This window comes from Bison bison, unplaced genomic scaffold, assembly GCF_000754665.1.
Source record: "Bison bison bison isolate TAMUID 2011002044 unplaced genomic scaffold, Bison_UMD1.0 scf7180017864309, whole genome shotgun sequence".
NCBI lineage: Eukaryota > Metazoa > Chordata > Mammalia > Artiodactyla > Bovidae > Bison > Bison bison.
Window position 1 is genome coordinate 7,519,581 of NW_011494881.1, and position 26,184 is coordinate 7,545,764.

At 40.5% G+C, this 26,184-nt stretch overlaps 1 protein-coding gene across 19 annotated transcripts in view; it reads right to left on the reverse strand.

The window, feature by feature from the left end:
- Window positions 1-26,184, reverse strand: part of USP54 (ubiquitin specific peptidase 54) — a 133,762-nt gene that overhangs the window by 24,630 nt on the left and 82,948 nt on the right. For 17 of the 19 annotated variants that reach the window (XM_010852312.1, XM_010852293.1, XM_010852303.1 and 14 more), the window contains 15 exons: window positions 19,817-19,951; window positions 18,030-18,143; window positions 17,808-17,890; window positions 17,281-17,386; window positions 17,024-17,170; window positions 15,213-15,362; window positions 13,390-13,558; window positions 11,891-12,061; window positions 9,251-9,382; window positions 8,700-9,080; window positions 8,198-8,426; window positions 7,153-7,286; window positions 4,236-4,403; window positions 1,670-1,789; window positions 557-752 (listed from right to left, as the gene is read on the reverse strand). In XM_010852312.1, the coding sequence (XP_010850614.1) occupies window positions 557-752; window positions 1,670-1,789; window positions 4,236-4,403; window positions 7,153-7,286; window positions 8,198-8,426; window positions 8,700-9,080; window positions 9,251-9,382; window positions 11,891-12,061; window positions 13,390-13,558; window positions 15,213-15,362; window positions 17,024-17,170; window positions 17,281-17,386; window positions 17,808-17,890; window positions 18,030-18,143; window positions 19,817-19,951 (2,435 nt within the window). The remainder of the gene's footprint in view (window positions 1-556; window positions 753-1,669; window positions 1,790-4,235; window positions 4,404-7,152; window positions 7,287-8,197; window positions 8,427-8,699; window positions 9,081-9,250; window positions 9,383-11,890; window positions 12,062-13,389; window positions 13,559-15,212; window positions 15,363-17,023; window positions 17,171-17,280; window positions 17,387-17,807; window positions 17,891-18,029; window positions 18,144-19,816; window positions 19,952-26,184) is intronic. The other 2 variants (XM_010852310.1, XM_010852311.1) reach the window with 2 other exon arrangements.

Genomic DNA, 26,184 nt, shown 5'->3' on the forward strand with positions numbered 1-26,184 from the left:
ATTCTAAGTAACAGCCAGTTTCAAGGGCTAAAATGTGGGAACTATACTAATGACCATGGGGACTTTTTTCCTATTCCTGACCATAGGGAAGTAAAACAAAGGGAATCTTTGTGTCTCCTCGCAATCGTTCAGTCAGAGCAAGGAAGACTGCTTTCTCTGCTTCCTTAAGGGACAGGAGACACTGAAATCTGCAAATAAATCACATGGTTTCTACTGCAAAGTGAAATGCAACTCAGATTGCCATGTCTAAGATCATAACATGTACCAATTTAATAATCATGCTGTTACACAAGTCCAGAGACAAACTCACCCACAGGAAATACGGACAAGTGGTCTATTTATGATGCTATACTTTCTGTATCTTTCTAGGAACTGTTAAGAGAAGGACCAGCAGTGGGATGAGCTTTTCTTTGTATATCTGACCTGAGAGAAGAAATCTTTTCAGAGGACTCTTCTCTCTCCCTGGAGTCGCCAAGACAATGAGAGCTGGCTATGGAGCACCCAAGGTCACTTCCTCCCTTGGCGTCCATAAACTACAGTGGTTCCCAGGCACTACCTTGTTGGCTGAGGAAGGGCTCCTCCCTGTGAGGGGAGGCAGGTTGAGGGCTGCGACGGCGGCTGAGATGATTGCTGCTGCTGCATGCGATCCTGCAGGCTCCGTGCTTTTCGAATACTGATTTGCAACTTCTTATCGACTAGGGCTCTGCTGTGCGTGCTAGAGCTGGCACCATGCAGGGCAAGTCTTAGTTTAGCTAAAATGCAAAAGAAAATATAGCAGAAACAGAACACAAAAATACAAACAAAAATAAAAAATAAAATTCAACCAAAAATGAGCAAAGTTAGGCAGTAAAACTGAAAATATGCAGCAGAACTACAAGGCATGGACCATGCATATGGTATCCAGGGCACAGAGCTGCCTCTGGCTGTAAGGAACATTCATGGAAGCCATGGAGGCCAAACAGGTTAATTCAAATTTAAAAATCAAACAAACAGAAAGCTAAACTAAAATGAGTCAAGAAGATAAATTGGTGCTTCCATCTCAGATGTTACCACTCTTATTGTCCTTTGCAACTGACCTGTCCAATTCTGGTCTCCATTCTCTGCTCCCAACTCCCCCTTCCTGACAGCCAACAGCAGAACTAAGATCCAAACCTGCATCTGTCTTTATAGAACACAGCTTCTTGTGGGTCATATTTAAGAACCAGATACAAATTCTTAGTCCCTTGCTGTAACCCTATGGTGCAGCATACCAGGAAGGCAGGGGAGAAACATAAAGAATCAAATATGCGGTAAGAAGTCACAGGCCTAGGAAGTCACAGCCAATTTATTCATTTCTTCCTGCCCTCAGCTCCACCACGCTAGTCAGTAACTAGCACCAAGAGCAGACTAACCTCGCCTCTGAGACCTAACTTTATTTGGGGATTAGAAGATAGGTATGGCTGGATAGTTCATTTGTAGACTCCCGCTGAGATTTTTCCAGTAAATATCCACAGGCCACAGTGACAGTGCCCAGCACATTTAGGAATCTGAAAGGAAAAGATAGCTAAAGGGCCTCAGTTTGGGGGAGTGAGAGTAATGAAACCTAAAAGCTCTTTTTATCCTATCTGAGTGAATTACTATCATGAAGTTAGTCAAAAGTGCCATAGCCATAGCGGTTAGAGTTACTTACAGATAGCTTCGTTACAGAGAGCCAAAGCGGCAGCACAGTCTCCCTTCTGCTCCAGATGCAGCGACTCTTCAAACACTGAATCTGCCTCTTGCAGGGACCTCTCAAAGCCGTCACTCCTCCCTGAAAGGGCCAGCACTTTTCATTTTCATAACAACCTGTTCCAACTTTTCATATGTACTGTTGTTTCCCTTCGGTGCACATAAATCCTCAGTGCTGAGCGTCTGGTATACCTTTACTCCAACTGACCATTGCTAATAAGAATTCCATGAAACTTGTAGGACATCCACTTTTCTTTGCCTTAACTGAGACCTTACCAAAGCCATGAAAGACGGGCATGTCATTGCCCACCACATATTTCAACTCCAAGACCTCTTAGGACAGCCCTCAAGAAAGAACAAAGTACTGTCTATAATAGAAGGGTGGGTTCTTCTGCCTGGAAATGACCTGCTTCCCCACAAGACTGTAACAAGATACATCTTGACAGTGTGTGTCCAGAACCCCAGATCTCCCCTGAGACCTCCACTGCTGTGTTAAGGCAAAGTGGCTTCATGACTCTGTGGACAGCCATGTGTAACACTTCTTTCCTGTACTAATTCGTAGTCCTCTCTATACCACCCGCACCTGGAAAATCAGTACTCCTCTTGGGCACAGGTGTTCTACAGTTCCTAACTTCAATACACCTACCAAGTCAGTGGAACCATCTTTATTCTTGGTTTGCACACACATACCTTTCATTAGCACAGCTAAGTATTTACTTCTATCCTGCCCTTGCTCACCAAACCTACCATAAGAGAGTCACCTTCCCACACAGTGACCATGAAATGTTGCCTTCTCCCCAAAAGTGAATATGTGCCAAAGCAGGTACAGGAGTCGAAGAGCAGTGCCAGATAAAAAGTGGCAAACTACTGCAAGTGTAAATCCTCAGGTTTATGTATCCCACTGCCTTTTACTCACTCATAACCATAAATCAGTAGTCAGCTGTAATGTAACTTCATCTGTGATTGGAATTAATGGGGAGTTTTACAAGCTCACAAGAAAAAAAAAATCATATTATTTCTCCCATAATATCCCCATCCTCCATTAAACTCCAGCTGGGCATGGTAAGAAAAGCTCTTCCATACCCCTATCATTCACTCCCTAACTCACTAATAACTTTTGGAGAATAATGGGAAGACAGTGGGAGTAGCATTTGGGTTCTACTCCACCTCTAGAGTTATGGTTCCTGGGGTAGGGGGTACACAGGCTTGACATTTTCTCATTATATCTGAAATCAACTGAATCTATGCAACCTTTATAATCAGAGGTGGTGGCTACAGCAATTAAAAAATGTTCTCTACAGAGACATAGGAAAACTACAGCTGGCCAATCATTGTACTAAATTTTAATTCTTATCCTCCCGAATTCTTAGCACCCCATTCCTTGCTCTTCCAGGAGATGCTAAACCAAAACATCTGGAGCACTGACAGTGAAATACAACCAGAGGGACCCATTCTCAACTCTGACGCACTACCCAACTGACAGAGCGGGGAGAAGGGCAAGGGAGGAAGATGACAAGACCCCTCTTTCAGAAGCAATATAAACCTGAGACCCCAATGTGATACAGCTTAAGGAAAAAAAATCAGAAAAAGCTATCTAAGTAGAGGGATATCTAAGAAATTAGGAAAGGTAAGCTAATTTGGAGACAAATACAATATTCTGGGAAGTGTAAGGCAACAATGGCCTTGAATCAAAAGACAGTAGAATTAGAGGAGAAAAGGGGCCCCCCAAAAAGCCCAGGAAGTTTCTCTGAGTGTTGATAAGAAGAAAGAAGTGAGCAAGAGAAAGCAGCCACCCAAAACAGCCCAGGCTCCTGCTCTTTACACTGCTTCAGCACAATCTGCTGTATCTGGCTGGAGGTTCTGAACAGTAAATTTATTTCATAGACAAACAGAGATATAGATTTCAGGGCCTATTTAAAATAGACACCTCAGCCTTTTTAAACTCTTATTTTGAAGGCTAGTCTCTGCTGGTGTAAAATGACATCTTAGAGCAATCGAAGAAAAAAACAGTAACTAATCTGGGGCAGCCAGAGCAGCTGAAATAAAGGCCAGGACAACTGTGTGAGATTGGAAAATGAACCATCAGAGGATGAAAAGGCAGTCAGCCTCTTGTTCTTACAACCTCCTTGGTAGATCCACTTTCCTGAAGCTCCAGGTAGGAAATCTCAAGGGCATTTTTCTGCGGAGCAGGAATTCCCCTCACAGTCAGTGAGGTTCACTCATTGCCTTTTTCTGCTGTTTCTGAACTGTCAGTAGTTTAATTTACACCTTCTATAGCTGCTCATCAGAAATACTTTCCATGAACAATATACTATCTCCAATCTACAAGCTTTTAACAGGCCCCAAATCAGCGCCTGTCTCTAACCAACTGGCTTGTTGCCTCCTACTTTAGTTCTCACTGAAATGGCTTAATTAAGATAAAAATAAAACTCTGCTAAAGAAAAGACAGAATTTATGAGCTCAAATACCTTTTTCCTTCCCCCTCTCTCTGTCCCCATCACCCAGAACCTAATGCTCACAACAATTACCCTGATTCTGCAGTTCATCCAAGTCCATGAAGCGGCTGGGATGAGGGTTAAACCCTTTAGCTGCCTCTAATTCCTTCTCTCGTTTCCTTCGAAGTTCCTGTTCCTGTGCCCTTCTGGCCACTTCTTCCTGCAATTCATCCAGTTCAGTTTTGGAAGATATCTCCCCACCTGGAATACAAGCAAGGGAGAAGAGAAATCGCCACTTTCCCATAACCAAGACTAAGCACCTGCTATATTCATGGTCACCACACTGCTTTTTCTTTGGAACTCTTGGCTTCAGTTTGGAATGCAAATTTGGATAGTGTTTTCCATATCAGATTCAGGATGAGACCTGGGGCATGAATAATAATAATAAGAGTGATATTTATTGAGCACTTTATAACAAAAATAACAACACGGCCACATTTGTTGAGCATTTACTATGCGACCGGCATAGTTGCAAGCACTTTTACCTGTATTATTTCATGTAATCCTCTCAACAGTATGTGAGGTAGATACTATTATTGCCCACATTTTAAGAATGAAGAAACTGAGTCACAAAGACAATAAATAACTTCCCCAAAATAACAAAGATGGCAAATGGTAAAGCTGAATTAAAGTCAAATAGCTTAAATTCATAATCCAAGCTTTTAACTATTAAGGAGCATTCTCTACTGCCACTGATTCACCAGGAAGTTTCAAGCAAGTCAATTTCTCTCCCTTAATTTCCACCACCTTCCAAATGAGTTTGTAAAATATCCATAGTAGTAAACCTTAATTTTATCAGTGTTCATAGATGGAATCAAATAGATCTAAAAGGATAACCACGATATATTAAGTGAAAAGCTAAGTGATATAATAATATCTATAGTATAACTTTCTTTTATTTATTTTCAAATGGTAGTAATAAATTTATTTAGGGGTTCCCAGGTGGGTCAGTGCTAAAGAAGCCACCTGCCAATGCAGGAGATGTGGGTTCGATCCCTGGGTCAAAAAGATCCCCTGGAGAAGGAAATGGCAATCCACTTCAGTATTCTTGCCTGGGAAATTCCATGGCCAGAGGAGCCTAGTGGGCTATAGTCCATGGGGTCGCAAAAGAGTTGGACACAACTTAGCAACTAAACAACAACTACAATAAACTTATCATTATACTTGTACATAGAATACAAAGCATAGAAAGAGATGTAGAAAGATATATACCATAATGGTAACACTGGTTCCTTCAAACTCAAGAGGCACAGGGCAGGTTACCAAACTGTTGGACTTGTGTTAACCTCTGTAATTTTTTAAAAGGGTGATCAGTCACCAGATAAAAAAAAATAGAGTTTACTATACAAGGAGGATGGTAGTGTAGTGTAGTATATAAGGAATTTATTCTAACTCCTTGCCAAATATCTTTTACAAGTTGAGGAATCCAGTTGGTGAGTTCTATACAGCTAGTCTAGAATTAGGGCTATCAGTGAAGTCATAAGATTCAGTCTTTAGTGTGCTGAAAAGCTACTGGCTGTTAAAAGAGAAGGGAGAACAGGCTAAAGTAAGAGCACAGGTATCTCAAAACTATGTTAGTCAATATGAGACAAAATGTGGGAAATAAACTAAACCTATAATTTCATTAGGAAGAATAAATTTCTTCCATGGGTTTCTAACTGTAACCTACTCTAGCCCAGAATTTCAGAGATTATCTGCCCCTACATGCATTGTTCTGCTTTGCCAGATGTTAGCAGTCCATGCCCATCACTCATACCTGAAAGAGTTCAGACCTTTTTATTTCTGCTGCATATCACACTTCCAGCCACCTCTAGGAACGTTCCGTGGTCATTAAGAGAACTGGCTGTCAAACCAGTAAAGTTCCTGGACTCATCTCTACAGTTTTCCGTGTAGCATTCTGTCCTCATCTCCCTAGTGAGCTGGCCACAAATCTATATTCAGATGTTCATTAAATCAGACCATAATTAAACTTCTGCCCACACATGCGACTCCCGATTCATCTAACATACCAGAAAAAAAGGGGGATGATGAAACACATCTTTCATAGAAGGTTGATTTCTAAGTTAGACAAGCGGATCCCAGAAATCCTCAGCTGACTAAACAATACTGAATACATATTATCTTCCCTCAAAAATCACAAAAAGTCTCCATCTTGGGGAGACTATATAGTTGTTACCTCGATTTTCTGCTCTAAGTAGGGATCTATTTATTTTGCTTATTTGAATATGCACTCTAAGTATATATGTGTGTTGTGAGAAGAATGTAAATAGGATATAAAATCTATGACTACCTCAAATCTCTATGCTTGGTGTATGATGCCTAAAATTCCAATATTCCTTTATCTTTAAGCTTTGACTTGTGAAAATACTAGCTTCTCTTAAAGAAAGCACATTTTCAGGCATTTCCAGTCACATACATCTAGTGTGAAAGAGTCAGATCATCCCTTTAGAGCTTCTTTGGAGAAGGAGGGACACAGGCACGTTCAAGAAGGAAAAACCAAGCAGGGATACTAGGCAGGATAGAGAGGCAGGGGTAAGGGTAGCTCTGACCTGCTCATTTCCCAATTTTGTCTATAGTCTACATGTCCCCCTTGTTATCTCAATTCAGAGAAATAAACAATAAAAAGTCCATTCCCAAGAGGATGCCTCTACACCGAGGAAAGCCCCAGGACGTATTCTTCTGAGGAAAGCAGGTGCTCCTGACACTGTTCACCGTATTTCTGTTCCTTCTTGCTTCCACCAGAAGGAAAGGAGCAAGCAAGTGAGCTGTGACAGAACAACAACGAAAAAGATAAACCTGGAGAGAGAGCGGATCAATTGCCTTCACGTTCACGTCCTGGTGAAACAAAGTGCAACTGCCCTCTCATTTCAAATGTGCTCAGGTTAGGCTGTTTTCCAGACAGAACTAGCAGTGAAATCCAGCTCTCCAAACCCAGTGTCCCTCCACTTACCTGAAAGGGGCTGGTTCTTCATCCAGCCACTCCTGGACACGGCAGAGTCTGCCTCCAGGATGCTGCTGCTGTGAGACTTGGGGATGTGACGCCAGGAAGGGGCCAATCCTGCTGACCTCTTAGCACTTGGATCCCTTCAAAACAGAAACCAGAGGCGAGGGAAAGCATCAGAACGCTGGTAAACAGCAACAGTCATAGGACCAAATTCCCTCCAAAAGCAACAACAAAACCCCAAAGCACCAAACTAACATTAAAATATCTGCTAAACTATTTCTGAATATCGAAACACCCATTCGTTCCCCCATCTTATCGCACCTCATTCACGTTTTGTGTGTGTCTGGCACAAAATTTCTTTAATGAATTAATAAACAGATGTTCTTATATACACTGCCTTCCTCTTTCCTACACTTTTATAGAATCTTTGCATGTGTAAAACTGAACAGGGTCTGAGGTCAGGTAAGAGCAGTGGGAAAGTATGATGATACAGTTTATCAATCTTGTAGATGATTCCCTCCTTTCAAAGCAACTATACTGTTAGCAAACTTGTCTCTGAGGCAACTCAGTAAAAAAACAATGTATGGAGATCTGAAATATATAAAGCAAATGGGTTTTATGGACAAGGTGTAATGACCACTATTAAACTGTCATTGTTATCTTATGGAATGATGAATATCATTGGCTTCATAAGACACAGACTCCCTGGTGAACCTAAAAATAAAAATAGTAAAATAAAAGGCAGGAATAAACAAAAATTGGATTTTCTCTCTGATCGTATACAAGTTTCAATTCACTAACTCATTCTTTCATTAAAAGTTTGCCAGTTATTTTGAATATAACACTTTAAAAAAGTTGTCTCCCCTTTCTCAAATGCCTTTGCTTCTTCCCCCAGCAGAGGGTGCTGTTGCCACAGAAATTGATAGAGCACAGTTTGCTTGCCCACACCAGGGCAACACAGTGCATCGCTTTACTTGTGTGAGTTAAGAGCTAACATTGGTGGCTAACATTCTGTGAGGAACAATACAGCTATTCAAAGGCCAAACAATACCTGCAGACACTTGAGCTCTCAGGCAGGGCTGCATCCAGGCTGACAGGGCTGCTGCTGTTCCTCTCACTGCTCTCGTAGCCAGATTCCATTCGCTGGATGAGGCGAGGGTGTTGCTCTAAAAAGTGACAGCCTGGCCGTGCTGGGCCCCAGATCTTGTACTGGGGGCTTGGTCCAGTTTTAATGTCATAAGCAGGCGGCTTGCTTGACTCATCTGGTGTAAATTCTTTTGCTATACCAATTAAAGGACAAGTGTGGAAAGGGAGGTAGATTTAGCATCTGCCTCAAAACAAGACACAACTAACCCCTCCCTCTAGTAACTCATTCATTGAGCTCACATCCACAGTAGGCCACTCATGAGGGTAAAATTTTTACCCTTCAAGGTAAAAATATACTTGCCAAGTCTACCAGAAAACCCAGGCTTTATATATATACATATATATATATATATATATATAAATCAACTTTATTCAAAAGCTCAATTCTTCCCTAATTATCTTCTCACCTGAATCTTCAGAAAAGGGGCTAAGCTGGGTATAGCCACTGTGCTTCCTTTTGTCCTTACTAAAGATACTGTCAATATTCAGAGACTCCCGTTTGGGTCTCCATGTTGGACGATATTTGCTAGAAGAACTGGATTTTGACTCGCTGCTGGTACTCTCTACTTCCCAGTCACGAGAGTGTAAAGGCAGGCTCCGAGGAGGTTTTTTGTCCGTCTGTTCTCCTCCCTTCCCTACACAAGGAGGTCCTAGGGTGGTCTGAGAAGCCAGGGATGGTCTGTTATGGATCATATTGCTGACTGTCTCTTTAAAATCCCTTAGCCTGTTGGTGCTGCTGGATGATTTGGAGGCATTCCTAGGAGCCTGCTTCTCTTTCAGTGTTTCTCCTAAAAACACAAAGAATGAAACAACTGTAAACGTTTAAAGCCATCATGGATACCCAGACCCCAGAGTCGAGAAAGAAAGGCCTTTGAGCAGAGAGAAGAAGCCACAGGCTGAAGTGTGACAAAAGCGAGACAGAGGAAAGAAAGAAAGAGAAGCTCTGCAGGGGGCTTGCCTTCACTGTGGTACCCTGAGGCCTGAGACTCATCGCCTTTCCTCCTGACCCGGCCAGAGCTCCTCTTGCGCTCTATCAATGACCCTTTCTTGGATGGGAGTTTCTGATTACATTCACTATCAGTCAGGTGTCCTGAAGAAAACAAGGAAATGAGGGTAAGTTGGTATCTGAGACTGACCTCCATCCATTTGAGAACCTACTCTCCCTTTGGGATTCCTGGCAGCGTCACCAAACTTAGGGGATCAGAAGCTGCAGAGGCCAAAACTATGTATCTGATTTAAGTGCAGCAGAAATCTCTCAGTAGACAAAGGCTTTAAGCTCAAGTATTTATCAGGAATTTCCAAATTTACAGTGTCTCCTGAGCAATGACCAGTCTCAGTCTCCCTCATAATCCTTTCTGGTGACCCAGAAGGATATATCACTTGGTAGTCTGTAAAAAGCAAACGTTTTAAAGATTTTATAAGAATGTCATGTATCAATATATTTTCATTCTCATTAAAAGAAGACAGAGTTTTCCTTCTATTTATTTAACAACACAAATTAAGTGAAGGCTAATTTCTGTTACATCTGGTATTATCTCAGGGGGCCCTAGGCTTTGCCCACAAAAGCTCTGACTATGTATGGCTTTAAGACCCAATTCTAAACATGTGTTAAGAATTGGGTCTGGGAATCATCCCAAAGGACATTTGAACTTTGAATAATTCAAATCATTCCCAGCCATAACCCAAGTCTTACCAAATTTGACTTCACCCAGAGATTACATTTCATAGTTCCTCAATACTTATCTCTGGGAAACCCGGGAGATCTGGGCTCTTTTACGTAACTTGCCACATTTCATGACCACAGTACGTAAATGTACATACTGTATGTACGTATGTATGATCTGACCACAGTCAGATTCTAAAGGTTTAAGCTGCTGGAAGCCAAAGGTGAATTAAGCAACTGAAATAAACTGGAATGTAGACTTAGAGGAAACCCCCTAGGGTTCTCAAAATGTCTGAGAGCTAGCAGAAATTTGCTTTCATATGTTAGTTATGAAAATCCTTATACATATTCAGGTACAAGATGCAATGATATGGCTACATATTTACAATCACTTACCAACACAATCTTTTATTGCTTTTATCTAATAATTTGCAATCTCTGGGCTGATTTAAGAAAGATTTAAGAAAGGAGGAAATCAACTGGAACAACTAAATTCACTAATGTTAAACCAATGTGCATGCTTCCCCACCCCCGGCCATTCACAAACCCTTAAAATAAACCTGACTCTCCTCATTTATCCTGTGACTTGGTTTCTCCCTGGTTCAGTTTCAGAAATATCATCTAACAAAAATCACACTTTGCCGTAGTCATTCATACAACAGTCATCAAAAGAAATCCAACATGAATCTGACCAAAACACTATATCCAACTACCAATTTATAAAAAATACAGAGGACAAAGAAATATGCTAAAGTTTACCACATAGACACAATCAGCAAAATTTAGAATGAGGAGAAACTGTAGCACAAACTATCTAGTTGTACAACAATAAATAGAAAGGAAGAAATAGAGGAGAAACCTGCAGATGAAAAGAAATGCAAGATTTATCAACCCATTACAATGTGGCTCATTTGGATTCTGAGTCAAAAAAAAAACTACTAAAAATGTGAAATTATAGACACTAGGATATTTGAACACTCACTGGTTATTTAACGGTTTTAAGAAGTTAATGGTATGTTAAAAAATGATTATTTTAGATACATACTAAAATACTTCTGGAAAAGGGGATATAATGTCTGGGATTTGCTTCAAAATAACCCATGAGTAGGGGAAGTGGGCAGAGGTACAGATAAAACTAGACTGACAAAGAGTTATAATTATTGAAACTAGGTGACAGGTACGTGAAGGGGCTGCATACTATTCTGTATACTTTTGAATATGTTTGAGAGCCTCTATTTTTTTTTAAGGGTATGAACAGGATGTAAACACTAATTCCCAAGTCTCTAAGAGTATGGGTACTGTTCTATGCTTTCAATGATGAGCTTTTTGTCTCAGAAGTCACTCACTGTTCTTCCTTTTATACCCTGTAATGATTTCTTCTACTGACACAGGCACAATCTTCTATAGATTAACAGAACAATTCAAGAACATTCTCTGCATGGAATTCACAATAACAAACAGGCTAACTTTTCATTTTTTTGGTTCTCTGTCCTTCAGGAAGCCTAGCAAGGTGATGAGCAGGTTCCCCATCCATAAATACATCCCTTCTCGAAAATCCCTTTGAGATGTGAATGTGATGAGGTGCAGGATCACAATGGTTAATGGGACACTATGAGAATGAGGGATCAAGAGCACAGCAGGAGAAAAGTTTTTAGAAAAAGACTTCAGGATAAACAATCACATTATAATCACATAAATAATCTCATTACAATGGTCCTTACTGAGAGGCTGCTGTTGACAGGCACGTGTCCAATGGAACACCATTGTTCATTCAGAATTGCATTGCTTCCTTTCATCCCAGTCAATTACTCAAGTTCTCTGCATTGCCCCCTTTGCATGACAAACATTTCTGACTTGCCACGTTTCCTTTTTCTTGGGAGACCCTCCATGTAGAATAGAGTAAGGCAGGCAGGGTTGACTGTGTTAAGTCCCTACCTGTGTCCCGACTGCTCTGAGACGTGGAATCAGTCTCCACATTATAGATGACTGTCCCCTGAGAATCAGAAGAGAAGTGACTGACCACAGACTCATGGTGGAAGTGTTTGTAGGGATAGCTCTCCGTTGAGGAATCTGTTCGAGTATCACTTGAGATGGAGGGCTCCCTCCCTGAGGGAAGGAGGAGACAGGCAAAGGTGAGGAGAGAGATGACAGTGACAGAGAGAGGGGCAAAGAGTTGGATGGCAACACAAGTCCATGAGGTAGGAACTTCCTAAACAGTAGGATAAGAAGGATATACCAGAGCTGTTCTTTCTGACACCCAACCTCAGATAACACACACACATATAAATAATGCCTCCCACTCCTGCCCCTACCTTGCTGAAGCCCTCAATTTGCCTGCCACTGTGAAAAACTGTGGGGCTTTTAGAAAGCTGAAGGAGGGAAAAGTAAGAAGAAAGAAAAAAGCTGTGGAAAGCAAAATCTAGTTAGATGGCAAGTCCCAGGCTGACACATAACACGTTGCTTCCCTATCCCATAATTTTTCTCCTATACTGTCAGAAAAGTCATTTGTAAAAATTTAGTTTATATTATAAATTATAAGCATGTTTCACATGCATGAGACATTCAGGGGCAGTTATTTATACTTTGGTGTGAATTAGTTCATTTGGACTGCTTTCCTCTGCACACCTGGCTGAGATAAGCACGACAGTGTGAATGGGTGTTTGAAGGGAGAAGCGGCAGAGCAGGTCTGGGTGGGGCGCAAGGGCGGAGTGAGCACACCAAGTGGGAGGGAGGCACAAAGAAAGAGGAAAAGAGTCCAGAGATGAGTCTCTTCTCTTTCAAAATTATACGCAGGGCCATCCAGCCCTAGATCCAAAACAGGAAAAAGAACATGACTTTTCCCTCATTTTAGGAATCAAGCCAAAACCATCAGGGTTGTATTTCTATTATAGGATGAATTTCTGAGGGACAACCTGAGATCTTAGCAATAAAGCTGAAATTGTTTCCACAGGAAAACATGATTTAAGTTCCAAATAATTGAATTAGAAGTGAACAGCTACAGAATATTGCTTCTGCACTTGGCATTTTAAAACAAAAATCTCTCATCCCGAACAAAGTGACTAGCTTTGTAGTAACTCGTATCATTTTCTTGGTCCTAACAATTCACATCACTGTTAAATCGCTAGTAAAAATCAGTCACCTTAGCAATATGAGATGGTTAAATAATGAGGTTTCCTCATAAACTTAATATCTCAGTCTAAATCAACATAACTTCCTTCTGACTTTTGAATCAGGGCCAGATGATCAAAACAACACATTCAGACAACAGTGAAGGCAACTAAGCCTGGCACAACGTGGGCTTCAGCACGAGTTGGCAAATCTGCCTTATCTTTCTCCAAGCTAAGTCAAGTGCTAGGCTCATGGCTATGAGACCCTACTATCTAGTCATCACACGGCCAGAGGGAGGGAGGAAAGTAAAGAGCTGGGCTGCTCACCTGAATCTTCACTATCGTAGCATGTCCTGCTGTACGACTGGAACTCAACTTGGGGGGGCAAGTCCTGGGTGGACACTGGGGTACCCTGGGGATCTGCATAAAGCAGCAGCAAAGGCTGATAATGCCCCTTGATGCATTTGGTCACCACATCCTTCCACTTGGGCCCAATCTGAACCAGAACAACCAGAAAAGCAAGACAATTATACTTCATGTCCATAATTCAACATATATCTTTCTGTTCTATTTTTCTAAAGAAAAAGAGATGAAAAGACAAGAACTGGGTAAAAAGACAACAGAAGAGATCACAGACCTAAATTTAAGACAAAATCTTTTTTTAAAATTTTTGGCCACACCATGAGGCATGCAGGTAGTTCCCCAACCAGGGATCAAACCTGTGCCTCCTACACAGTGAAAGCACAGAATCTTAACCAACGGACCACCAGGAAAGTACCAATGAATTTTTTGTTAATTCTTTTTTTGTGAGATCCTTTTAGCTAAGGAATGATGAATAAAATTATTCTTATTCATGTAAAACATCAATTCAGTTGTGAAATATGAATAAAAGTTCTCAAAGCTGAATATGCTATGTGAGGCAATTTCAGTTGTACTTGGGGACCAATTTCTTTTCACAGACATCAAATAAAAGCCCCTCCTTGAAATCTGCATTTCTATCATTTTCTCCTAAATATTACAATCACTTGTATGAAGCTAGAGAGCACACAGAAACTCTCTCACAGACTGCCTTAGAATAAGTGACATTCCGTTTCAGAGTTCACATGTGGCAGGACATAAAATGTCAAACCGCTTAGCATGGACAGCTGAAGCTTGCAGCTTTAGCTTTGTGCTGGATTCAGTGCTGCCAGTGGGAAAAAGTGACAGGACAGCCACGGAAACAACAATCCAGTCAAATCCCCACACTGACTTCTCCTAAGTCTGCACCAGTCACGTTCTTAGACGGTGTGTTCTTGCAGTCAGACAACTAGCACAGTGCTTATTTCATAACAGATGTTCAGTAAATGTGTAACTGAGTTATTTTAACTGAAACACATTTATATGCTTTTCTCATACAAACCATATTTACTATAAGGCGGTGGTATTATTTTTCAAATAAAAAAATCTAAAGCTCAAAGAACTTACATAAGTCGCCCAAAATTACAACAGTAAAAAAGAGACGAAGAAGAGAATCAGGGAATTTGACAAATTCCCACTTTACTATTTGTGGAAAATATTACGAAAGGTCCACAGTTGGGATAGATTAGAGTCAGCAATTTCCTAGATGCTAACCTTATCACAAGAGGCTTCCTAACTCACATGGATCATTTAAACTACTTCAGCCACATGCTCCATGGTTTAGATAGCACCAAATTTCCAGCTTTAAATATCATCATGGCCTTATTTTTTTTACACTATCCCAAAACACGTTAATCCACGATAGAGTATTTCAGGGAGATAACTACTACAAAACAATTTATAGCAGTCCTGAGACAAAGCATTACTCACTGTTAATTCCAAGATTTGGAATTCTGAATTCCGTGCTAAGCTTATAAACTAATTTGAGACATTAGATTGTTCTTGCTCAAATCAACCAATGACTGTATTTAAAAAGCCCTTTTAACTATAAATAGAGAACTGTGCTGAATGCTTGGTGAGGGGATTCAAAGACAATATAGAAGATAAATTGATTCTGTCTTTAAGGAACTTGTTTTGTTGGGAGAGACAGGCAGACAGACAACAAAATTATGAAAATAAAACACTGAAGACAAATAACCGTAGTTTTTTGTCCCAGGCACCAAACACATCAAGAAGGGTTTGAATATTCCTACCTCCTTGACATGAGCATCATCAAAATACATCCATTTGCGGATTTTTGTTTGGAAAAAGAATGTAGAGTAATGTTTGCCGTAGTAACAGATCATTCCTACTAAGTACAGTTCAGACTGCTTAGCCCGGTCATCTGTCACTCTGAAAAACAGCTGTGGGGAAAGAGGAGAAAGCAAAGAAGAGTCACATACTCAATCCTCTCATATCATCTCTCAAAAGACTCCATCATTTCTTAATTAAGGTACTGACTTGCTTCTTGTTTGGCTAGTCCATATTATCATAAGTAATGAATCTAAAAAGGCAGAATTTAAGGAAAAGAGAGAAAATGGTCAAACTGGTAAGGTGATGATGCTTCTTCATACATTTTAATAATTTTTCTTGCTGGGGCTTATCCTAAGAGGAGCCAGGAATGTTGGGGGAAAAAAAAGAATAAAACTTTCTTAAGTTTCAAAAGTTATTTATCAGCTGGTGCCATAAATACAAAGTTCCTGCTGAGACAATAAGTAGAGGATAAGAAAGGCCTTAGGAGGAGGAATTGCTTCACACTGGTTACTAGCATTTCAGTTCCAAGATGTCCAGCACTGTCCTGGGTACAAAGAGACATATAAAATGTTTGAAGGCAAGGACTCTTGCCTTAAGGAACCTGTTTGGTTGAGAAAGCAATCATAAAAACAAAACAAAAGTAGAAGAGAAAACATATGCTACAGAAAAAGTGAGCTCTTTATTGTGCAGAGCTATTATGTCAGAGAGTCTTTGGCAAGGAAATCTAAAATAAGATCCCAGTAGTCCACTTATTCTCAGCCACAACTTAACGACATTAAAAGACAACAAAGGATCTCCTTAGCCACAGGACCATCAGAGAGAGAAACCAGTAGAAAGGAAATTACAAACTTCCTGGCTCTTCCTCTGAACTGAAGGAAAATTCTGGCTGTACCTATATTAGGACATGCAGCTGATAAGGCAATGACCCCATGTTTGAAGTCTGTTCCCTACTTCCCTGAATAGATGCGTGGAAAACCACTAGAACTCTCTTCCAAGCCAATTCATTACCGTGTCAACAGACACTGGTTCCTCACCATGAATTTAATATCTGTGACTCATGTCACCAACTTCTGCCTCTTTCATCGCCCACAGTAGCACTAGTCAGGACTGCTTACCTCTTTGACCTTACTACCTCCCATGGATGAATACACTGGTATTAACTAACAATGAGCAGAGCACAGGATAACTCTATGAATTATTTGATTTTTTTAAAAATTAATTATTTATTTTTGGCTGCGCTGGGTCTTCATCGTTGTGTGGGTTTTCTCTAGATTCAGTGAGTAGCGGCTCCTCTCCAGTTGTGACGCTCAGGCTCCTCACTGCAGCGGCTTCTTTTGTTGCAGAGCACAGCCTCTAGGGTCTGCAGGCTCAGCAGCTGTTGCACATGGGATTAGCTGGTCTGTGACACATGGGACCTTCCCGGACCAGGGATCAAACCCATGTCTCCTGCACTGGCAGGCAGATTCTTAACCAATGGACCACCAAGGAAGTACTGAATTACTTCATTTTTATCAATAACTAAGCTCTGCCCATCGTAGCTTTCAAGGCCAAGATCATTCCATATCTTCCAAAAAGCCTTTGCCACCTATACACAGAAATGTGAGCATGTACATGCATGCATATGCATGTCTACATACACATACAATCCATTTGTTCAAAACTCTTTAATATTTGTCATTTAGGATACACCTTTGTGTTTAGAGCTCATTGCCCTTGAGCAATACTAAGATACAAGAACTCCAAGTGAGAGATACAGGTAATTAACACTCACATCACCCAGCTTAAGGCAGGTGCCCAGGCTGTGAATGACATCCTCTGCCAAGTCTGAGTGGTCCGAGTCCCATACCAGCCCAATAGTGATAATCTGTGGTGCGTTCATCAACACACGGCGAATCCGAATCCTTTCTCCACAGTTGCTCTGAAATACACATATAAGGTCAGTTTGACATGTTTCTCACTGGCTCTGCCTTAATTCCACTAACCCCAGGGCTCTCCTCCCCACTCTGAACCCCACACCTGACAACTCACCGGGCAGTTCCGCAGATCCCCCATGGTGCTGGCATTCTGCAGCAGCTCACCAAACATGCTTGGTGAGGGTTTTTCTCGTCTTTCCAGCATACAAATAGCCTGATTGCTTCGAGATGGGAAGTTGAAGGGGGATGATTTGGGGAGTTGTACAGAGTTATAGCTAAATCAAATAAATCATTCATGCAGATTCCTAACTCACATGTTTGACTTCCTTCCTCTGCCCACTATGCTAAAACCCCTTGTCCTGACCAGCCTCAGTGTCCCACAGAGTAAGTGAGCCTTTTGGTCCCAAATCCAAAGCTCATAGAATCCCCATTCCTCCTCCCACTCTGCTGGCCAGAACTGGGACTAAGAGAAGGGGAAAGATGGGACAGGAAAGGAAGAGAACAAAGGTTATTCAAAATGACTGTTCTGAGATCCCACAGTATAGCAAAGACTCAGCAATAAGGCTACAAGCTACCTGGGAGCCTTTGGTTAAAACCCAGGAATGCCTATGAATACAGAGAACGAAACACTGTAAGACTCACCAAAGGGAAGTAGTGGAGATATAATGCACCATCTGGATGAAAGGCAGCGGGTCAGAAGTGGCGCCACAGCTGGTACATACGCACTAAGCCCAGGAAGAAAAAAGTGAAACCAGTAGCCATAGTCATTAACTCGTTTGGCCCCCATGTGACACTCTACATCCTTGGATAAAGTGTTCTTAAAGAAAAGGTCTAAGAAGTGATAGGGATAAAGATAAGGTTCACCTGCTCGAACAGTGTCATCGCAAACTTCTGGTGGGAGATGCAGTGCTGGGCAGTACATATGTCCTCTTTGGTTTCATCAGCAATGTGGAAGTGAATTCTCATCAGGAGGTTTTCCTAACAGGGAAGGAACAAAAGCAGCGTATGAAAAACATTTAACAAAGAAAAGCACAAATTTGTTGGCAGTTTACTCAGAGAGACAGCAATCTTTCTGGGAGGTGAGAATATCTCTGATATATTTAAAAAGTTTTTAATTTGAAATAATTATCAATTCACAGAAAGTTTCCCAAAAAAATTGTATAGGCAGTCCATGCACACTTCACCCAGGTTCCTCCACAGAAGGCATCTTACCTAACTATAGTATGATACCCACACCAGCAAATGGACATCAGCACAATCCAGAGTTTATTCAGATTTCACTGGCTTTACAGACATTCATCGGTGGGTCTGTAAAGCTCAATTCAGTTTTATCACATGTATAGTCATATAAACACCTTCACAATCAAGATATAAAACGGTTTCATCACCACAAAGCTCCCTAATGCTATCCTTTTATAACTTTACCCATTCAATCCCAACCTTAACATATTAGCAACCACTAATATGTTCTCCTAGCTCTACAATGTTATTATTTTAAGAATGCTATATAAATGGGATCAACCTTTTGATACTGCGTTTTTCTCTCAACATAATTCCCTTTAGATCATTCAAGTAGTTGCACATCAACCGTTTACTTTTACTGCTGCATAGTATTCCATGGCATAGAAGTACCACAGTTTGTCTCACCATCTATCCATTAAAAGTTATTTGGGGCTTTTTACTTTGGGGCTATTACACATAAAGCTTCTATGAATATTCATGGATAGGTTTTCATATGAACATATGTTTTCATCTCTCTGGGATTCATGCCTAGGAATCTAACTTCTGAATCTTATGGTAGTTTTCAAGTTTAGTGTTTTAAGAAACTGCCAGGGGACTTGCCTGGTGGTCCAGTGGTTATGACTCTGCACTCCCAATGCAGGGGGCATGGATTTAACCCCTGGTCAGGGAACTAAGATCTCACATGCTGTGCGGTGCACAGGGAAAAAAGAAACTGCCAAAGTGTTCTCAAGAGTGGCTAGATCATTATAGATTCCTACCAGCAATAAATCAGGGATCCAGTTTCTCAGGGGTACATTTTAACCTGTAATAGGATGTACATTTCTCAGATTGTTTAATAGTTGCACAAAGAGGGCGTTCTGAAGACTGACGGGTGGCACCTGGAGTTGAAAAAAGTGAGGGTTGTCTACTAAAAATCACCCAAAGTAGCACATCATGTTTGTGCTAAGGACTCAGCTACTGTCTATTTAATTATCCTGGGTAATGCAGGAGCTCTCAAAGTGTGGTTCCCCAGACCAGGAGTATCAGGATTAGCTCACCTAGGAACTTGTTTCAGATATTCTTGGGCCCTACTCCAAACCTACCAAATCAGAAACTCAAGAGAGTAGGACCCAGCAATTTATATTTATATAACGAGCCTTGTCTCCTCTGAAGGTGAAAGCTACTGTTCTGTGCAATGGCAAGCACAAAACGACCCTAAGCCTGAAGGAAAAAGAATAAACCCACAATTCACACTGAGAATGAATTCATACTCAGCAGAGACAACTTAGAGCTCTGAGAAACCAGGGAAATTCTAGTGCTAGCTGTAGAGATGAGGAATACAGTAAATACCACAGTAAAGTAGCAAGTCCCTGACAGAGACCATCCACAGACTCACCCCGTATCAAAGAGGGCCAGGGGCCAGCACTTACAAAGCACTCCGCGGCATCATCCATAATTCCCAGCTGGAAACGCTGCTCATCCTGAAAAGTCTTTGCCAGAGCACTGCGGACAGCGTCAGATGGAAGCACTTTTTCACTACTGCACTGAAACTGGTTAAAGATTCCCTGTGGAGAAGAGGTTAGACAAGGGGAAAAGCACAGTGCTATTACTCAGCTTCTATGCATCCCAGTCGGCCGTGCTAGCATCTCCATGCTTCTAGCTATGGAACCAAATGTACCTTCCAGGAGTTGATATGCCTGCAGTAAGTAATAAAAAAAGTAAAAAACAAGATTCATAGGAATGGGCATGACATGCGCTCATAAGGATCCTTGCTCTTCCATCTGAGTGTGATATACCATTAAGGACACATTAGGAGAGACTGTTGTCATGCGTTAAAGAAATGCAGTTACCTCATTTCCTCTGATATATAAAGAGATAAATGGTCTATAGTAAATAAAGATAAATTATAGGTCAATAAACTGGCTAATTATTCTCTGGTGACTCAGCCTATGAAATCTGGCCCTCTTCTTTTAAACTGTTTAGCTGCTATAAAATTACCCAAAAGTAAAAGGAATAATATAACAAATACGTACATGTCTAACACTCAGAAATAAACATTCTATCATGTTTACTTCTAATCTGCAGATAAAGCTAAAGTCCCCTTTAAGCCCAGTCACTCACTACCATGAGTTCACAGCACAATCTTTTGTTTTTAATACTTTATATATATTTGTAAGTGTGTGTGTATATTTGTCTCTCAATAACATATAGTATGCTTGTGTGTACAGCTTCTTTGTTTATGTAAGAAGTATCACACTGAATTTTACTTTTTTTAAAAAAATTCAGCATTATTTTTGAGGTTATCCACACATTTCACCCCTTCTCCTTGCTGTATGGCATTACATCAGGTTACTCTAGCACATCTATTTATCATTTTTCAATTGACAGAAATTTTGGCAGTCTCCACTTTTTTGCTATTATAAAGAGATTATGGCAACTTAAACTTCTACCAGTGCCTGAATATAAATAAATTGCCCCGTATCCTTGTCAGCAATTAATATAGTCAAACTGGTTAATTTTAGTCTTTCTAACTGCCTTAGTTTTTCTGGGTCTTCTGTGAGTACTACTTATAGCAAATACCTTCTTCGAGTCTTCTGGTATCTTTCAAGCAAAGCAGTTTTTTATTTTGGTGTAACTAAATGTATCTGCCTTCTCCATCTTTACCTGTATTTGAAACAATGATTAATGTGATATGCAGAGAATGGAAACAGAGAGTGGCAACAGTGGCACCTGGCTTGAGGTGGCTTCCCCAGTGGTATTAGACCCTCCGCCCGGAGATTAGAATGTGTTCGTTGACATTACATGGCCCAGATCCACTCTAAGCCACCCAGATAAACTACTCCCCCAACAGTGAGTGACATATCAACATGAAAAAGAAGGTCTCTCTCCTGAAATCCTTGTTAGTAATTATTCATATTAAAAAAAAAATCCAGGGTTATTTTTCAGACTTACGAATGAGACCAGAAATGAGACCACTTGTATCAACCTACCTATGTGAGCTAACAGTAAGCGGTCCCACCAACCTAAAATGGCTATTCTTGGTCCTCATTTTACTCGACACTTTACTTGCAGTACCTCAGTCACTCATTCCCTTCAGATTTTTATCCAAACATTACTTTCTCAATATAGTATTCCTTGATCACTCTATTTAAAACAGCAAGCTTCCCCCACTTTTTCTAAACCTCCCACGTTTATCTGTTTTAACTTTCCCTATGGCACTTGTTACCAACAGTCATTCCATGTATTTTATTTATTTATTGTCTAAATGCACTCCCTAGAATATGAAGTCAGAAATTTCTATCCTTTAATTCCTTGCTATACTCCAGCACCAAGAATAGTACTGGCATGTAAAAGGCTATCAACAATTAGTTTTCGGGCTTCCCTGGTGGCTCAGTGGTAAAGAATCCACCTGCCAATACAGGAGACAAAGGTTTGATCCCTGACCTGGGAAGGTCCCACATGTTGCATAGAAACTAAGCTTGTGCACCACAGCTACTGAGGCTGGCTCTCTAGCCAGGAAACCACAACTGCCGAGCCTGAGCGCCACAACTACTGAAGCCCACACTCCCCAGAGCCTGCGCTCTGCAACAAGAGAGGCCACCGTGCTGAGAAGCCCTCACACTGCAACTGGAGAGCAACCCCTCTCGCTGTCACGGGACAGAGAACCACACAACAATGAGGACCCAGTGCGGCTAAGACAGTATATAAATAAATTTTAAACGTTTTTTTTTTAATTTTTAAAAATCTAGTTTTAAATGAATGTATGATTTTATATGAGTAGATCTTATTAAGGGAAAATATTAAGTCCCTACTCTTTTTAAGCAGAGGAAGAATCAACTTTCTGAGTGAAAATTTTTAAAGTAATATAACCAGTTCAAGCAAAATGGGACTAAACCTCATTCTTCTAATTTCAAGTAGGAACTGTTTTCTTCACACTATTTTCTTAATATCATCATTCCACCTCATACACATTGAACAGCTATCCCTATAATAACTTGGGAACAATTTACCTTGTACCTGGCTATTATTTGCCTATAAACAAGTCTATGGTATGAAGGAGGCAGTACCAACAAACTATATTTAGTATTATTTAACAAGCATGGAGTTAGGGGCAGAGGTCTCTTATAATTACTTTTAAGTTATTTTGGACTGACCTAGAAAGTTTTAAAAAGTCTATTATAAGATCAGGTAAAGGCAGAGAAAGATCTTCCATAATTTGTTGCTGGAAGTGAAAGAACATCTATCAGTGACCCCTTAAACTAGACCAAAAGGAAAGGTCTAGGTCCACAGTTAACACTCCCAGCGGCAAGTGGATACCGGCCAACACACTTAAACACTCCCAGAGGGCAACTGGATACCGATCAAGTGACCAATGGTATTTTGAAACTTGGGAAAATGTGAAGAAAAAAAGAAAAGGAAAGTAGGAAAAGAAGTAGTGACTGCTTCTACATATGGTGATCTGAACACTTGATGATATAGTGAAAGAGAGTCACCTTAGCATGGCCAAACTTGGTAACCGCGATCATATTCCCACCTGTCATTCTTCTCAATCATTAATGGTAAGGCATCAATGCTCTTGGGCAAGGGATGGATACGGTTTGGTCCTTTGTTCAGAGCCCACAATCAGTTCCAAAACAAACCAATACAAAATTAGTTTCAGGACAGTTCTGTACAAACACAACGAATGCAAACTACAGCCCCTTTAGTGTTTCTCAACTGGGTTTCCTCAAGAATTAAGTCTTAATACTTGAAGGCATCAACAGCTCCTAATGAATTAACTTCTCTCCTACACACAGTACTAGTTATGTTACCATCCTAGAGAGAATTAAGAAAATGGCCACTCAAAATACTTTATGGCTCCGATGACCCTATTTGAGAAAGGACAGAGCTCCATGGAGAGATGGCATAGCATAATAGCATAATAGTATGGACTGTGGAACCATACTATTTGTGTTCAAAATCCCAGCCCTATTATTTATCATCTATATGACCTTGAACAAGTTACTTAACTCCTCTAGGCTTTAGTTTTCTCTTCTAAAAGAGAATTAATAATAGTATTTACCTCCTAGGATTATTTAAGGATTACCTAAATTATCTATCTTTATACTTATATCTTAGACAGATACTTATATCTTAGTCTGACAGTATGAAAGCGCTATCTAACTGCTGTTATTATCATCACCATTCTATTTGGGAGTTATTTTAGGTTACTGCCTGCACTGACCTATGAAGAAAGGCCTTGAGTCAGATACACTTCTGCCTTGAGCTACCTCCTCAGTCTTTGAGATCTGGGTACGAAGGTTGAAACTCTTCTCTATTCTGCCGCTTGTATTTAAGAGGCTGATTTCCCATGACCTAGATAACAAGGGAAAGAAAGACTTAAAGTCAGAGCTCTGCCTGCATCCACGGTGCATATGCAACAACAGATCTGGCTCTTGGGCTCAGTGGCATCATCTCCATGCTACTCTTTTTTAACCTCTTAGTTACAGACAGCTTTCTCCATACACACTGAATATCTTTTCAGAATAGCCTCTGCTTGCATATTCTTTCTTTTCTTATTTTAACTATTATCGGTCTTGTTAGGAAAAGCATGTGCATAAGGGATGAGGCAGCCTCAGCCTGCCCAGCGTGCATCTGTGGAGCCACAGCTCTGGAAGAAGCTAGAGCACAAAGCCCCTCTGTTAGGGCAGCACACTAACCCCTGTGTGTCCCTCTCACAGGAGCACAAGGCTGGAACGAGCCTTCTCCTGTTCCCTTTTTCGCCCTCCTCCCACCTTTCCCAGAGGGAGATCCTATTCACACCAAAGAAAGCCAAGAACATTTAGTTCAGCAATAAGAACAGGTGGTAGCACCAATAAGGAACAAAAACTGGTATTCTTCCAGTTGCTGAGTTCTATGGCAGAGAGGGAGAGAGGGCAGGAAGAACCAAAACCCAGGAATCATTTTCCTCTGTGGGGTCCCTGTCAGTTTCATTTCAATAAATAGAAAACCCAACTTGGAGGTTTCTCTCTGCTCTTCTTCACAGAGTGAAACCAAAGAGGTGTTCCTTTTCATTCTCAGGAAAAGGCAAATTACTTTTTGTTTATTAACTATTTTCCTGGATGCGGTGCAAAAGCAACAAGACTTTAATGACTAAAAGCAGGTGCTTCCCCACCCATCTCTCTTGGATCAAGGAGCAAAACAATTCTACCCACATGAGCATATAATTATTTGGATTAGTAAAAACCATGTAAATAAGATAAAAGCACCATAAAGACAGAAAGTCTTTGTACTTTGGCATGTACAAATGCAGCTGTTGCTTGAGATTTTTTTTCTTTCCCTTAAAACACAGACTTTGTCTTTAAGCAAGGAATAGCTGATTATTTCTCTCTCAGAACTTCCTAGCTCTGTATCAAAAAGAAGTCATGAGTAGGGAAGATACAGGTCAAAGAAAAGGGCTGTCACTAAATTTGATGCTTTATGGACCCAAGGTTTTTGGAAAGTGCCCTAGTTGGCAGTCCAACTCACCTCTGAGAGGTGTCCTGCAATATTTTCTACAAAGGCATGACGCATGTTACACACTGCTGCTAACTCAATTCTCAGGATTTCTCTTCTTGCTTTGAGCTTCCCAAATCTATAATTTTGGCTCTTGTGACTATCTTTTTTTCCCCCACACCTCCTGGAAATCATACACCTAAATAAATCATAAACCTAGACATGGCCAATTGAGCATGTTTGTAAACACAATCCTTTGAAAGGAAGATAAAGGAGCTACTCCTAGTGGGTCACTGACTGCTGAAAGAGAGAAATTTCATCCTAGTTTTGTGTGTTCAAAAGAAAGTTGAACGTTTTCTTTCAAGAGGAGAAAGAATGTTTAAATGTTTACCATTCTGGCACCCAAAAGAGTAACACTGGATTTTTAACATTTATTGCAAAGAAGTTCAAACATACCAGGTTAGACAAAATGGCACAATAAATTTCCTTGTACCCATTATCCATTCTCAACAATTATTGGCCTGTGGCCAAGCTTATTCTATATATATATCACCCACCCACTCACCCCTTTCCCAGATCATTTTGAAACAAATACCAGACATTATCCATCTGTAAATATTCAGGAGATGCCTCTAAAAAAATAAGAACACTTCTAGTTTAAAACATAACCATAATACTACTACCACACTCTTAGAAAAAGGTATTCAGTCAGTTCAACAGAAACGCTTGCTCAAACTTTGGGGGAGGCAGAGAACAGCTGGCCAGTTTCTCTCCTGGGATTCTTTAACTTTATGTCTTAAAATAGCCTCTGGACTTCCTAATTAGAAAATTAACCACATATCCTATTTCAGTTCCTTTAAATTAAATTCAGTTATCAATACCATTTTCTCCCCATGAGTTTAGGGCTTTATTTGCACTCAGTTCATAATCTAAAACCTTGGACTTGCAGTGGTGAAGTAAAAGACCATCATAAACTACCTTTCACCCTCATTCCTCCCACTCATACAAAAAGACACCCACATACACACAAAGGTAGAGACACAGAAATACCAAGACTTCAAGACACTGGACAGGTAGACAGAGAGGCATAAATAGGCCAGATTCATCAGGGAATAGTACTGCTTTCAGTGGGAAACCATAAACTAATACTGAGCTAAACTAAACTAAAATATAAGTCAATCTGCTAGTTTTTGCCAAGATCAAAAATGTAGGACCATATAGATTACCAACAGAATTCAAATCAAATTTTGAGAATCAATATCCTAACCATTTACTCCATGGGGAAATAAAAAATGGAACCCTTCTGGACAAGCACAAGGATTGT